The sequence below is a fragment of the Erithacus rubecula genome (genome assembly GCF_903797595.1).
Source record: "Erithacus rubecula genome assembly, chromosome: 1".
Taxonomy (NCBI): Eukaryota; Metazoa; Chordata; class Aves; order Passeriformes; family Muscicapidae; genus Erithacus; species Erithacus rubecula.
Genome location: NC_136658.1, coordinates 29,128,026 through 29,144,303, shown reverse-complemented (window position 1 = coordinate 29,144,303; position 16,278 = coordinate 29,128,026). Strand labels below are relative to the sequence as shown.

At 41.8% G+C, this 16,278-nt stretch overlaps 2 protein-coding genes across 2 annotated transcripts in view; one reads left to right on the top strand and one right to left on the bottom strand.

Moving 5' to 3' along the window:
* Nucleotides 1–1,154: 1,154 nt before the first annotated feature.
* AQP11 (aquaporin 11) lies at nucleotides 1,155–14,750 on the bottom strand. The gene is made up of 4 exons (XM_079310690.1): nucleotides 14,334–14,750; nucleotides 13,589–14,233; nucleotides 9,380–9,496; nucleotides 1,155–2,517 (listed from the first exon to the last, which is right to left on the bottom strand). The coding sequence occupies exons 1-4, from the start codon at nucleotides 14,710–14,712 to the stop codon at nucleotides 2,465–2,467; spliced, it is 1,194 nt and encodes a 397-aa protein (XP_079166816.1). The 5' UTR covers nucleotides 14,713–14,750; the 3' UTR covers nucleotides 1,155–2,464.
* PAK1 (p21 (RAC1) activated kinase 1) overlaps nucleotides 14,270–16,278 on the top strand; it is a 100,830-nt gene continuing 98,821 nt past the window's right edge. Inside the window, exon 1 of the mRNA XM_079310574.1 lies at nucleotides 14,270–14,290. The gene's annotated coding sequence lies outside the window, so the exon portion shown is untranslated. The remainder of the gene's footprint in view (nucleotides 14,291–16,278) is intronic.

The following is a 16,278-nucleotide window of genomic DNA, read 5'->3' as shown; positions in this document are numbered from 1 at the left end:
GAGAATTTGTGTTGTACTAATGTAGAGAGGAGCAGACATCTTGTAATGCTTCCAGTCAAATCAATGCAGCAAGATTACTTGAGGTGAGGTGAAACAAACCTGGATGAATGCTGAAGGTAGCATTGAGAAGTGTCTTGTGAAGATTGACAAGTGTTATTTTCAATAAAACTTTGTATTTAGGCTGTGTGTAAGTGTTCTGGACTAAATAATTCGTTACCTCAAATGTAAAATACTCCTTTTTGCCAGCACTACCAAAACCAGTTAAATTCTTCAGTTCCTAGCTTATGGGTTTTTTTTATTATTTCTGCTCCCTTCCCCTTCCTCTTCCCCTTCTTTTTTTTCCAGTAATTTAGTCAATTTAAGGCTTGTCTAAAATTTTTTTCATATTCTAGTGCCTATAAATACAGCAACTACTTGTTAATCATTCAGATTTGTACCAATTTCTTTAAACTACATGTTGTGCCAAAATAAACAAGGCAGATATGGAGAGGTCAGATCTGATCTGACCTCTTCACTTTATGGACTTTGCTTTTGCAGGCCATGAAAATGATGTGAAAGTAGGGCCTCTAATCTAACAAATCTTGGCTGCCTGTAGGTTTGTATATCTGTTTTCTCTTTTCTTTGTCCATTTTTATGCTCTGAGGTTTATTTTTGAAACCTTTATCCTGTGGGCTGCATGGCTTCAGAGGAAACATCAAATCATGTAGATTTTGAAAGACTTGCTTCTGTAAGAAATGAGGTGAAAAAGTGGGAAGGGAAAGTTACTAGGTATGGATCACTTTAAAAGGAGGTAAAAGATATAGCAGTAAAGCAAGAAAGGGAGGGTAGAAACCCCCAAAAGGATCTGTTTTAGAAGCAGAACAAGGTATAAAAATAGATATTTTTTTCAGAGGATCACATCTTTTCAGGCTCAGTGTGCTGGTGTGTGGTCCTTGCATGGAGAGTTTTAACAAGGACAAGTTTCCTTTGGTAGATCTGCTCACTCTATGGTTGAAGAGCTGCTGAATGATAACCCAGCAGTTCTAGTTCTCTTCAGCATATTGGCAGGCTAATGTTTTTTATTATTAATAACTGAATACAGGGTCATGGATAGGACTCTTGTATGCAAAGCACATTCATACAGCTGATTTAATTTTGCAATATAATCTTATAGGTACCTTGAAAAATGAGAAAAGATTTTATTGAACAAGGAGGAAATTACATGGAAATATTTACTTCCCAAACTCTTGCAAAAAACATAGCTGACAATAGTAGCTGTTAAAGACTTGATCAGTTTACTGTGAAAACCCCCCATCTGATTCCCTTTCTCTTAAAATATGGTTTGTAAGGTAACTTGGATGATGAAGTGAGGGACATTATACTGAGATCTCTGTAGAATTTGTCAACCATCTCTCCTTTCAAACCAAGTAACCATAAAAAGAAAAACTGAATTTACTCTTAAATTTGAGGTGTATATTTTGGTATGTTTAAAAATTAAGCTGCAGCCAGAAGAAGAAACCTCGTGCTAGAAACAGAGCTTCAGAAGATAGTACCCATCAGTGGTGGTTGCCTCAGTTGAGGCTATAAAGGGCATGCTTGTGTATGTAGTTTTTATCTCTGTTATTCTCCTGCACTGCAGATTCATTTGTTTTTTAAAAGAAGTTAAGAGCTACATAAAATGAAGGATGAATTGGAGTACTGCATGATTCATCCCTGTATACTGTCTATGTGAAGAGGCAGCAGTAATTGCTGATAAAATGTAGAGGGTTTTACCTAAAATGCCATTTGATGTGTGTATACAGAATTTTATGGTATTTTATTACAGTTTTTTCCAACCAAGGTGAACATTCAGCCATCTCCAATGGGACAGGATGGAACAGAGCCTTCCTGGAAGAAAGTGAGGGGTTACTTACCTGCACTCAGGTATTATTAAAACAATGTTGTTCATACATTGTTGTTATTTTAATTTTGATGTAGGGTGCCTCTAGAAGAGGGCTGTGGGGACTCTTCTAGGGAGTAGTGTAGCCTTTCTTCCTCTCATAGGTAGGTATATGGCATGAAGGAATATGATGATGTCAGTATAAGAAATCTTCACCTCCCTTTTTGCAGGTGCCTTCAGTGGGAAGAAATCCAATAAAAATCAAATCTTGAAAGGACAGGGTGTATCTCTAAAATGAGTTTTGCATGCTAATAAAGGTCAGCAAATGGCACTTATGGCTAAAGTGACAAAGTTTGTGTTTTAACAGTCCTTCACATTCATATGGCTTAACTGAAAATGGTGGCAGATATTCCCAAAATCCCAATATGCATTTACAAAATAATTATTTTAATACAAAGTGGTAAGTCAAATATTTCAAACATGAAATCTGAAAATACAGCATAAAGATGGCACGGAAGTCTGTCAATAGTTCTGTGAAAGCTTTATATCTGCAAATGTTGAAAATATTTTTTAATGTAGTGCTCCCAAATTTCAGGATTTGATGTCTCAGGATAGCCGAGGGAAGAGTTCATCCCATATAAAAGCCACAAGTATTGTACCTGAAATGAGAAGTTACAGAAAGGACCTGTATTATAAAGGACAGTACTGGTGTGGAAAATAAATATTAGGTTTAAGTATTTGAGTGTCTAACACAATACAGCAGTAGTTTTTTTGCAAAGGAAGCTTCAACAGGCTATTCAAGTGCTCCCGGTGAGTTAATAGTCTTGTTTTCATTATTATGGTTCATGCTTTGATCTATGTAAGCCAAGCCAAAGGCAGAGTTTGGCTGGCTGAAGCCAACACAGGCACCTTCCTGTTTCTGATCAGGACTCCTTTGTAGCTGGATGTGTAAATGACTGAACTAGCAGCTTAACCTCCATCCCTCACCTGACTTTCTTAGCTGCATCTGTTTTGATAATCATGTGATTTTTAGGTGTTGCCAAGTGGGTATAGGATAGTGTGCTTTTTTTTTTGAAGATCATTTTAATTTAGGGTTTATTCTGAAGCTGAAAAAATGGTAATGTTAGAGAAAGTGTACGATTGTCACAAAGAAACTTCTATCTCAAGTTGGAAGGGACCCATAAATTCAAAGGGCATCCAAATACAGCTTATTATAACCTTTCTTGTACTGCAGGAAAAAAAAAATCAGTTTATTCTTTCAGAGACAAAGAGGACCCTGCTTGATGGTGTTGCCCACTTGTAAGCTTGTATTTATGAAACTTCTTAGATCACAAAAAAAGCTTATTGAAAGGGGTTCTCTTTAGTCCAGTCTGCCACTCAGTGCAAGACTTTGCCTATGCTGGATGGGTCAGTGAGACTTTCCCTGGCTGAGGTCCAAAAACATCCATGCTGGAGACTGTAGCATTTCTCCAGGAAACTAATTTCAGTATTGCTGCACCCTTCCTCCTGAATGTTTTCCTGGAGTCTAAACTGACCTTCCCATGCTCCTGTTTGTGGCCTTGCTGTTACTTGTTGCCGAAAAGAATGGTTAATTTCTTGTAACTACTCTTGAAATACTGCTTGAAACACTTAAACAGGCTTAAAAAACACTTTCATCTTATTTTGCAGCCTAAACAAGTCCAGTTCCCTCAGCCAGCCTTCTTAGATCAGGTACTCTAGACCCTTCATTGTCTTTGTGGTCCTCCACTGTCTGAATCCTGGTTTTAACACATTGCTCTTGAACTGGGGGACTCCAAACCACCCATGTTCCAGATGTCACCTCACAGGCATTGAGTGGAAGGAGGCAATAATCACAGAATCTATTTATTTGGAAAAGCCCTGTGAGACCACAGAGTCCAGCCTGTGACCAAACACCACCATGGCAATAGATCATGGCACTCAGTGCCACGTCCAGTCTTTCCTTAAACACCTCCAGGAACAGTGACTCCACCACCTGTCTGGGTAGCTCTTTCCAATATCTAATCATTCTTTCAATGAAGAAATTCTTTCTAATGTCCAACCTAAACCTCTCCTGGCACATCTTATGCCTATGTCTTCTAATCCCATCACTTGGGAGAAGAGACTGACACCTCCCCTGCCCCAGCTGCAGCCTCCTTTCAGGCATTTGTGGAGAGTAATAGAGTCCTCCCTAAAGGTTAAACAACTCCAGCTCCCTCAGCCACTCCTCACAGGACTTGTGGTCCAAGCCCTTCACCAGCTCTGCTGTCCTTTCCTGGACCCACTCCAGCACCTCAATGTCCTTGCTGAACTGAGGGGCCCAGAACTGGACACAACACTCCAGGTGTGGCCTCACCAGTGCTGAGTACAGCCGAGTCCAATCCCTGCCCTGGTCCTGCTGGTCACACTATTGTTGATACAGGCCAGGTGCCATTGGCCTTCTTGGCCACCTGAGCACAACTGGCTCATGTTCAGCTGCTGTCAACCAGCAGCCCCAGGTCCCTTTCTGCTGGGCCACTGTCCACCCACTCTGACCCCAGCCTGTAGCCCTGCATGGGGTTGTTGTGGCCAAAGCATAGGACCCAGCACTTGGTCTTGTTGAATCTCGTGTTGATGCTCTCAGCCAACCATTGCAGCCTGTGGAAATCCCTCTGCAGAAGTGCTGCTGAATCATATGCTTTGTCTTGCAGAGAGACCAAAGTGTTGTGAGCAAACTTCAGTTCAGGTCACTGGTAAATATACTGGGGAGTATGAACTCCCAGTACTGACACCAGCATACTCTGCATGGTGTTGGCCACCAGCCAGGTATCAACCCATTGATTGTGATAGTTTGAGGTCAATGCTTTAGCCAATCTTTATTCCATCTAACAGTTGTTTTGTGTGTCCCCACTTTGAAGCAAGAACACTGTGGGAGGTGGTATCAAAGGCCTTACTGAAGTGAAGGTACACTAAATGCCTGCTCCTTCTTCATTCCCACATGCATTCATCACAGAAGGCATCCAAGCTGGTCAAGCATGGATTACCCTCACTAAATATGTGCTGACTGTTCCTGTGTTTATCTTTGTGTTGTTTACATGGTTGGAAATGGACTCCAAGACTAGATACTCCACCATCTTCCCACTGACTGAAGTGAGAACAACTAGCTTATGGTATTTGGCCTCTCTCTCCTTCTTCTCAAAAGCAGGCATAGCATTTGCACATTTTCCATCAGCAGGAACCTCCTCCAACTGCTGTACCTTCTCATAAATGAAGGACAATTCCAGCACTGGCCAAATCTATCTTCACTTCTAGGTGAATCCCACTAGAGTTAATGCATTCACAATCACATATGTCATTCCTATTTATTATTCCCTATTTATTGCTTCCTTTCCAAAACCTTACTGATTTATACAGAGGTTTGGGAGCAAATTTTGCTTGGGAAGACTGAGTAGTACCTCAGCCTTTTCCATGCCATCCATCACTAGGTTGTCCCCCCATCCACTGATCAACCTGCATTTTCTCAGGACATTTTTTGTGATTAGTATGTTTGTAACTCTGCACATCCCTGCTCTTAGTTCCAGCCGAGCTCTAACCTTCCTGACTTTGTTTCCAAGTGCCTGTGCAAAGCTCTTATACTCCTCCTTTGCTGCCTGTCCCAGTTTCAACTTTTTACATGTTGTCCTTTGTTGTAGGGAAGCTCTTTGTCTAGCCAGCAGGGAAAGGCTTTTTGTCCAAATTCCCAGTCTAACACTATGTGACAGATTCCTTCTGCATATCTAAATCTACTACTGAGCTCTCATGAGCTTTTTGTAAAAATCACCTTTTCCCATTTATAGCAGCTTCCAAGGGAATTACTACTGACATAGCAATTCCCTAAATAAGCAGAATTTTGTTTTGAAGTCCAAAATCTGGACAGCTCTGCTATTTACCTTCCCAGTCTTCCTCTGCACCCTGAACTCTTGTGAGGACTGCAACCCAAGTGGCCACATTCAGGACCCATTCTCCTCAATCAGCAGGTCCTGTTCAGCATTACCACTCCCTGTCCCTTTAGTATTTGAATTAGACAATTACTGACAGTTTCTAGGAACTTCATGGATTGCATCCACTCATTGCATGGGAGTTTTCACTCTGCCAGGTGATGTGTGTGGAGCTGAAAAACCCTGTGAGGCCCAAGTTCTGGGAATAGGAGTAGTTTGTTTTCCAGTTGTTTGTTGAAAACCCCCTTTGTTTGGAAGTCCCTGAGATACTGAACACTTCACTGCACACAGAATTCTTGTTCCTTTGCTTAAGTGTTCTGAACTTGCTGGCAGCCTCAGAATAGCCTTTCCTCTGAGCAGAAAGGTCCAAGTCTCACCTTGTTGCCTTCTCCCTTGCTTGCCTCGTCCATTTACATCTACTGCTAAGTGGTTGTTGTGGCACTTACTTTCTAAGGAATAGCATTAGTCTTTCTAGTAGAACTGATCTAAAGCAAGGGGCCTCGATTCTGGTTTTACAGTGTTAGAAACATAGCAGGAGGCTAGGCCAGGCTCGGTGCCTTTGAGCATCTTGGTCTAGTGGAAGGTGTCCCTGCCCCTAGCAGGGGGGTTGGAACTGGATGGTTTTTAATGTCCCTCATTTTACAATACAATTCCATTATGTGCTAAGCTGGCACCTGTCCAGGAAAGAGCATTTAATTTTATTGACCTTATGACTATCTTGTCACCAACTCTTCCATTCATAGCTGCCATCACCCTGGTAACTGAAAGAGCAGCATTATCTCATTCCCCATTACTGATGGTATAATCATGCCTGGACAACTAACATGAATTCCTCTGGCAGTAAAACAGAAACCATCTTTGTTCCACTTGTGCTTACTGAGTCTGTGTTCACAATGCAGAACTTAGGCCTGCCTGTGCTAAGTTATAAACACTTGCTGGCATCTGTATTTATTGCAGGAATCCAGAGTTTAATACTGCTGGACAATCACCTTCACCAGAACATCGGTGAAGCTATTTTGAAAAATGAGTAATTAACTACAGCTTCAAGATTAAATTCCTGAAAGACCATAAACCACCAGTAGATTTGCTTATCATAAAAGAAAGCTTCAATTTCATCCTTGTCTTGTAAAAGTGATAATCTTCCTCTTCTTCCAAGTGTCCTTTCTAACAACATTGTTTACAATGTGTGCACAGCCAGATCAGGACTCAGTTATATACTGAACACTCTGCATATCCTTGCCCTCATGGATTTTTGCTACAGCCATAAATGAGAATATATTGCACTTTCTACTGGCAATTTTAAGCATCATGATATGTTAGTCCATGCCTCTACTGTGAGGTAGTTATTACAGCAAAACACAAAAGAACCCTTCTGAAAGGGTTTCCCAAAGTGAGAACAAAGTAATTTAAACATCTAAGAGGCTGATGCTGGAAGAAATAAAACATCAGATTAGCATATTATTGTGACTCTGCCAGCTTCCAGGAAGTCTGAAACAGCACTTCTGCTGACACATGGATTCTGAAAGTAATTTTTTACAATTGAATTTAAAATATTCCTTCCTTCATCATCTTTTATGATTCTGCTTATAGGTTCTTTCCACAAGAATTTATCATCATAACAGGTCATTTTCCTAGATGCCTTATCATTTTGTCCAATTATGAAAGAAAAAAATAAAATTCCTATTATTTTCTTATTTTCAAAAAGTGTCAGAAAAAATTCACTTCATATTAAGATCTGTAGATTTGCACTCATGTATTCATCAGTTCAGTTTTCAAACACAGCAATCTCCTCTATACTTCTACATCAGACACTGTATTTGTTTAAAATTCTTCATTTATAAGGTCTCTTAAATGTATCCATGGAACATCCTTGTTCTGTAATGAGATATTTTTATGACCAGTAGGTTACTCGGTCCTTCAGGTGATCCACAGATCTGAGATCTGTCACTAAATGTTGGGTACAGTAGTGACACTGCAAGAAGTGATGTGTCTTGAGTATTCACATCTTTACAACTGCTCAGTCTGGAGGAGTTCCTTCTCCTCATAAATCTAGAGACAGCATTCAATGTATTCTCTCTATATATTCTAGATGTTAACTAATGACAAGCCACTGTTTATGAGTTTTTACAGAAATGTAACATTGCTCCCTAATGACATTCTAAGTTTCTCAAGTCCTGGGTCCATTTCAGTTAACAACTGTTGATTTTCTTACGTCAAAAATCAGCTGGAGGTTTTCTGCAAAACTGTTCTGCAGGACACATCTTGGCATGTAAGTGGAGCATGGGGTTTTAGAATGCCTTCTATTTCTTTAAATCACTTGCCAAAGGATTAAACCCCACATACTTACAACCTGAAAAATCTTTAAATGGTTATGAAATCAGTTTATTGAAATCAGTTAATGAAAGCTAAAGCTGAACTGTGAGAAATATTATGTGGTCTGTCAGAACCTGACCAATGCTGATCAGCATTGCCTATGGCATTTTACTAATTACTCACTGGACAGTTATCAAGCTTACTCTATTGTTTAGTCATCCTGTTTAGAGATCTAATTCAGCAAGATTATATTAAAGTGAATTTTAGTTGGAAGTTTGAACTTCTGTCTTTGTTTTCAGCTGACTGAGAGCCAAGGCAAGTAGAACATGCACAGACATGAACTCAAAAAAAGGAAGTTTTTGATCGTAACAGGAGCCCTTTCCAGTGTTTCCTGTGTATATTTTACATCCTGTTGTGCCTTCATCACTGTTGTACCTTCTAATAGGATTAACAGTCATGAAAGAACTTGGGATTAGCAGACTGCTTCTTTATATACCCTAAGCAGAAAGCTCAAGATTTGTAGGGACCAGCTGTAAACAAACAACAGCGTGAAGTATCACATGGAGCATTTTCATCTGCACACAGCTAGAAGTCAAAATTAAATTAAATTAAAAACAATATTAAAATTAAAATTAATTAAAACCATAATTTAAGTTAGAAATAAAACCTAGTTGCTAGTACTTCTTATTCTTAAACTAAGAGCAGACCGTGTCCAACAGTGACTGGGGAAAAACACAGAATGAGAACTGCAAAGTTTAGACACTATGGGGATAAAAGATTTGATATCATGAAAGTGGTAATTGAGAAAGTACATTTAAGGCACTTGTCCTAACACCTGTGGGTAGGTTTTTAAAAATAATTTATCATCCCCATGTATTTGTAAACTGTCACAACACAAGACAGTGTGGTAACCAGTATGTTTCTCTTTTGTAAGTTAATCTGACTGATATTTACTTTCAGGTACAGACCACATGATCTTAAAAGGTTCTTCCCAATCCAAATGATTCTATAATTCACTAAACAGTGCTGCAGGGATTCTACATAGAGCATTAAAAAGAGTTTAAAATACACAGCCAGTATTTGCAAAATGAGACCACAATTCTGAATTACTTCAACACATACATTATAATTTACTGTTTTCTGGGTTTATTTAATGCAAAAAATCAATCACTCTCAAATAAAGAACACTTACTTCTTGATTTATGAACCAGGTACTAAATAACACTTTCTCAAACACAAAGTATTAAGAACTTACCTAAGCATGGTGCTATCCAATATACTAGTGAGTAACTCAAAAATTTGTCATAGAAACAATCTGCATGTAATGAAAAAGCCAGTGCTGGGTTAAATATTGCTCCTGTGAGATTTCCACCTGCAATAAGATGTAAACAGCATGAAATCAAACTATCTTTCTTAATATTTACTTTAAATTCAAATGCACCATACTACAAGAAATCTACACTCTGCAATAAAATGTATTAGCAGAAACAGTTTGAACAGATAAAAACTCTACTGAAGTTACTCACCTGATGACACAGTAAACATTTTAACTGTTTTCTCAAAGGCTTTAAAACATGTGAAGGGTGAGCTACAACTTCCTTTATCTCTTTCTAGCAAATATTCTTTAAAGAGATAGGTCTGGCCAATGCTGAATGTTTCTACTGATAAAGCTAGAATAGCTAGAAGCTATTTCTGTATCATGATTTTAGAGGAGACAGAAATTACATAAGTCATTACATTGCAGCCTCGTGAAACATATGCAAGGTAAAAAACTGTCAAGTAATGTTCTTGCTAAGCTGGCCTCTACACTTTCCTATAAGAATACTAATATTATTATATCAAGGTACAGAATGTTAAGATTTTCACATAGTATAAGAACTGTGGGAAAACTCTATATGTTGTTCAAAGAAAAGGAAAGCAAGTGCCACTCCACTGTCTTGTAGAAGGAAGCCAAGCACCTTTCCTTGCCTCTGATTTCAGATGTAAATGAAGTTGGCTAAGTATTTTCTTAATAACAAGATCCAAGCACATTACACTGGAGACTAAATTGTAATTACACTGCAGATGAACCTGGAGCTAAGTGTGTTTAATTCAGACATATGTTTTTCCTCTCTTTGCAATTCTGCAGAAAAAGCATTACTCATAGTTAAATTACCTGTATTCCTGTGCTTTTAGTGACTTACCATCCCATACCTGTTTTATCTATTAACTTATTCCCATAAAATATTCTATAATTGCATCTATATAATTCCTTACAGCTTATTCTTGACTTCTCCCCAAATAAGCTTGTATGAGCTTTGAACCCACCCTTTGTACAAATACCCTGCTGCTGTAATCCTCATTTGCTATGACTGTGCAATAATTTATTCAAAGTTTTAGTAGGTTTTTGTCATTCTCTTCTGTATTTCTCTTTCCATATTCTCCTTATTATTTCTTTTACTGTTATTACAGTTCAGGAAAATTTTAATCTTTGTTTGCCTACTCAGTTTAATGTGGTTTTACACTTGTTCTCAAGAATAAGTCAGATTTACTGTGCAGTCTGTTTTTCTGCACACTGACATATTGGCAATGTCCACGGTTGCCAAGAAGCCCAGCTACAATAATTTACTTTGCTTTAATCTATTTATGCCTCCACTGCTTCTGCTTTTATATCCACAAGCATACAGTTGAAAACAGAATTCCACTCTCAGGATGCAGTTGATGAACAATAAGCACTAGATTTAGTTTTAACTGCTGTATTTCTTCAATATTTATTACTTATATATATATATTACTTATATATATTACTATTATTTATTACTGGAATATCAACCATAGGCCAGGGGCACCACTATAATCTTACTTAAAATTATTAATTTAACACCTCAGTCTGTGTACCAGAAAAGATAAATTATTTTATGTCAGAAGAGGTGTAATCTCTTTGATGGGGCATGCATAAAAACTTTAAAAGAGGAAGTAATGCCACATAGTGCATGAAAAATTTTACCTTTTTGCCTTTATCAAAGGAAAAAACCAAAATTAGGAAGAAACTCAGAATTAAAAATCTGTATGCCATTTGTACCTTGTTAGGTTCAGAAAAATCTAACCAATGTCATATGATTCTGACTTAATTGTAATGCTACCTGTAAAGGAAAAAGCCCTCAGAAGGTGCATTTTTTAAATAAGTACTTTCCCAAAGGTATTATACAAAAATATTCTTTACCATCTTGTATATGGTCTGCATACTTAGCTAATGAATCATTATTAAGGGTAATATGTAAAGACATGGTGTTCTTTTTTTTTCTTTTCTTTATTTAGTGGAAAAAAGAGTGAAGCAGTATTGGAGCTTTTGTGTACAGTACAATACTACTATAAAAATTTGGTTTGTGTAGGGCTAAATATAAAAAAAAATCCAAGTATTTTAAAATACTAAAAAGTATAAGAAAAACAAAAATAACAGCTTGTAATTTTGAAAATATTGTATAACCTGATGTTATTTGTTGGAGTAAGGTGCATGGCAGACCTATAAACAGTAAACAAAGAGTTACAGAAGATTTCCTGAGAATGATCCAACCCAGATAAATGATGCATCTGTCTGTCATCACAGCCTGCAGGTGAGAACTCACCCTGCTGGAGGCCACTATTTGTGACACCTGATTTGTAAGTGACTCTCCCTACTGCGTGTAAGAAGCAGAGGTGGGACACACATGGTTAGGGCTATGCCCTGAAATCCCATATATCCCAGGATATATGGGATCTGTGCAGCAGACATCATCCATGGCCACTTACCAAGTTCCTCATTACTGCCTCAGCCATGACAGCATCTGAACACATACATATTTTTACAGTAGACAAGTAGATTGTAGTTTAAAAGAAATGCAAAGAAAGATGTCCAGGTAGCCCAGGGTGTTGTGCAAGAGAGGCCTGAGGTTTCCTAGAAGCACATGCAGATCGATTGCATTGGAGAGTCCCAACAGCCCCAGGTTTGTGGCACAGAGGGCACTTGGTACACTCAGCCTTCACGTGGCACACTTAGCCTTCTGCTAGGAAAAGATAGGAACTGGCCAGTGACACTGGGGGTGACTTCTTGTATGGATTAGCTAAAAGAAAGGCACTGTGGCATGTATTATTTTATGTGACTGTTTGCTAAATAGGAGAAGGATGTTAGGAATCCAGATTTCTGTGCGTGTACAAGAGAGAGGAGGATACTTGGCTACACTTCCACCAAGCAGCTCAGAAATATCTTTCATGTCCTCAAATGCACTGACACCTTGCTTCTGCTTTTAGAAAGTAGTTCAAATTGCTAAGTTAATTCCCAAAATTCCCTGCTGACTTTTAGGTATTAGCTAATATATCTTTCTTAGCTAATTTCAGCTAAAGATAATGAGTAAACTACATAATAACTACATCTGAAAATGTGACTGTACACTGCTCTAGATGCTGTTATGTTAAATAGCATTAATACAGCTAAACCTTTAGGACAAGGCATCAGTGACATCCAGGAGGTTTGCAGGTAAGAGAAGTTATCTCCCTCTCTCAAAGGGATTTGCTAATTCCCTAGATGACTTTTTCTGTGGTGGGGGCAGTAGCAACAGTAAGAGTTCTGTAATCATCTGTTTCACCTCTCCAAGCCACACAATCTCCTTGCCATTAGGAGAAGGACTCCCTGCAGGGCAGTCCTCAAGTGACCAAACAACTCTTGTCACTTCAGTGGGGACAAAAGGGAACATCAACAGTCAGAAGAAAGTTCAGACTGTCTCCCCTCACCTCTCCCTTCCCATTGGTCCAGAGAGGATGCACAGGTGACAGCGTCCCAGCTCTGGGAAGCACAGGTGACAATCAGGTAGTGAAAGGCAGGGATACGGACACACATGGCATTACAGATAAAGGAGGCTCTAATAAAACAGGCACCTATTTTCCCCCCCTTTTTTACATTTGGTCTCATGAGGTGTTATTTCTGTATGCATTCCACAACCATCCCCACTTGTGATTTAAGGAAGTAGCTAAATAAACTGCACTGATATGAATTATGCATAATTTAAATGCAGAGTTTCCATACAACCCTGCTGTTGCACAATCAGCACTTTCTCCTGATGCAGCCAGCGGTGCTCTCCCAATGTCATTTAGTAATCAGAGCACATAGTATGAAATCTCTCACGCTGTATAAATAGTTGGATTATGAAACAATCCTTCACTGAGATATTTTAACACTTAGCCATATGTACTTGCAGACCTGACATCACTTCAACTGCGTAACTCGTTTCATTCTTAACCCCCTACCTGCCTGGAATGCAACCAGGCAAACTTTATATAAACGCCAAATGAACTTTGCACACGTAGGACGATACATACAGAAATCATCCAGGAAAGTGTAATTTAAGAAAAAGCATTTTGCATCTTAACACTTTGAGAAAACAGTAAGAACCCATTCCATTGCAACTTTATTGCAGGAACAGAAGGAAAAAAAAAAAAAAAAGGGACTAACCTGCATACACGAGCATGGTGATGAGAAGAGCAATCAAATGGACTCTGTATTTGGGATTAACGCTTTCGGCTCGCAGGACGGCCAGCTGGAAAACGACAGAAAAGAGCAGTTCTATGCAGAACGCCTGCATCTCTGTAGTCTGCATGGGGCTGCTGCAGCCCTGTGAGAGCGCTCCGAGATGGGGCTCTGCCATCTCCAGACTCCAGATAAAGTGCATGACCACTCTGGCGAGCAGTGCAGCCACGAACTGGGCGGCGATCTTGAGAGCCCCCATGGTGGGCGATGTCCCGCCGCCCCACATGGGCTGCAGGGTCCCGCAGGGATTGCATACGCTGCCGGCGAGCGTCAGGCCGTGCAGGACGGTGAAGCCGTAGGTGAGGGTGAGGGCGGTGTGCGGCTTCGGCTCCACGTTGCCGAGCAGGCTGAGCTCGTTCGTGCAGGCGCAGATCTGGAAGGTGCTGAACATCTCCACAAGGAAAGCGAAGAGCAGCGGGCGGGAGCGCAGCCGGCGCCGGGCCAGCCTCCGGCACAGCCCCACGGTCAGCACCACGCCGGACATCAGCAGCAGGGAGCTCCCGAGCCCACCGACAGCCATGCCCGGAGCGTCACAGGCCCGAGGGCTCGCCGAGGGTCCAGCCCCGCCACCTGCGGGGAGAGAGAAAGCAGGAGAGGGAGCGAAAATGCTCCCGCTTTCCCTTGGAGGTAGGAACAGCCTCTGTTCCCACCTGCCAGGAGCCTGACTCACCCTCCGCCCGGCGGAGCAAAGGGCAGGGGCGAGGGCAGGGGGATCCCGCTTCCTGCCAGGGCACGGGCTGGGACAGGGACGCTCTCTCCCTGCGGTGAAAAAGCACGGGGAGAGCAGCGGGGAAAGGCGGCTCCGCTGCCCCCTCAGCCCCTCCGCCGCGGCACGGACCGGGCTCCCCTGTCCCCTCAGCCTGCCGGAGGACAGGGAGGGGCGGGAGGGCCTCGGCTGCCGGCCGCGGGGAGCGGCGGGGGAGCCGATGTGCCCGGCGGCAGCGGCGCTGCGGCGGGTCCGTGTGTGCGGGAGCGGTTCCACCCAGCGCGGAGCCGGGCACGGGCTCGGCCGCGCCGCCCCCTCCGGCGGGCGCTGCGGCAGCGCGCATGCGGGCGGGGCGCGCGGGGCGCTGAGGGAGCGCGGGCGGCCCGGCACCGGCACCGGCACCGGCACCGGCGGGCACGGCCCTCACCCCGCCGTGTGCGGCCAGCTCGAGAGAGAGACGCTGGGTATTTGTTTAGAGTTGTGCAAGCCTGCGTGCTCGGTGCCATTCAGCTAAAGGAGCACGCCAACTATCGGAACTTTTTTACTGTTTAAACATTGTAGCGCACACGGGCATTAGAGAATCACAGAAACAAAGGTTAGAAAAGACCTCTAACATGACACGAAGTCCAACCTGTGACCGAACACCACGGCAATAGACCATGAGTGCCACATCCGGCCTTTCCTTAAACACCTCCAGAAAGGGTGACTGCACCACCTCCCTGGGCAGATCTTTCCAATACCTGATTACCCCTTACCCTGAAGAAATTCTTCCTACTATCCATCTAAACGTCCCCTGACGCCGCTAAAGCCTCTCATCCTCTCACCTGTTAGCTGAAGAAGACACCGATCCCGACCCACAGCCTCCTTCCAGGGAGCTGTCGGGAGCTGAGATCCCCCTGAACCTCCTCCAGGCCAGGCGCCTCCAGCCACTCCTCACAAGGTTTGTTCACCGACTAGAAGTTACATAGTTCTCTTATTAATTAGTGCTCTATCTTCTATTGGTTAATGATTCTCTCTCTTCTCATGCTGATTAGTCTGCATGCTCAGTGTTTATCTTTTTTGAGTCGGTGGATTTCTTGGGTCAGTGGTCGGGATCGTGCCTTGCCAGAATTGCCTTTTACCGAGTTGGAGCTGATTCAGCACAGTCGTTGATTTGTCTTTATTAGTTTCTTTCTTATCTTGTGAGTTCTGCCAAATGTCCTTGTGGCCTGCAAATTCTGCGTTGTGTCCACTATCTGTGGTGCATCCTTCTTCCCAAGCTCCCCCTAGGTCTGAGGTCATGGAAACACATTGAACTTAAACCTTTACAAGGCAGTTCTACTGACAATTTGTGACACCACTTAGAGCTTGTTGGCTGTTCTGCTTTCAGGAGGAAAGAAAAACCTTTCTTGTTGATCAGGCTTGAAATATATGAAGATCAAACATTAGAGAACATCCTTTCTTAAGAAAATTTTTACATTTACCACAATTTATAACAAGAGGGGTTTATTTCCTGTGTTTTTGGGAACGTGGTGGTGCAAAACGCAGGTGTGCAGATTGATTCAGCCTCTTCCTCCCACTCGCTTGCTGGGAGAAGGGTGTTTGACAGTGTGCCCGGAGGAAGCAGGTGCTGATTCTCAGGCTTCTCCAATGGAAGCCATGCTAAAAATAGGCATCAGCCTCATTCTGCTGAATGTGGTAATGCTGGCATTCATAGCAGGGCCCAAATAGCATCAGGACTGTCCTGGAAAAACAGGCATGTGCTCCTTTAGGATAATTCTTTGGGTCAGGTAACTGAGAAGGGTGAGCCCAGTGCGAGGTAATTGGGAAATGCTCCCTGTCCTGTTAGACTTGGGCTGAGGTTTCCTTCAGTCTCTCCCTGTGGTGCTATTTTGCCATATTTGGAGTGGGTTGTACCTCTTGCCAGAGT

What these genes read in the sequence shown, in the direction of transcription:
- AQP11 (XM_079310690.1), bottom strand. Translation starts at nt 14,712, where the DNA reads ATGCGCGCTGCCGCAGCGCCCGCCGGAGGGGGCGGCGCGGCCGAGCCC. An exon ending in TTTGCTCCGCCGGGCGGAGG is followed by an intron (nt 14,234 to 14,333) that starts GTGAGTCAGGCT and finishes CTCTCCCCGCAG; the next exon opens with GTGGCGGGGCTGGACCCTCG. An exon ending in TTGGATAGCACCATGCTTAG is followed by an intron (nt 2,518 to 9,379) that starts GTAAGTTCTTAA and finishes TTCTCATTTCAG; the next exon opens with GTACAATACTTGTGGCTTTT.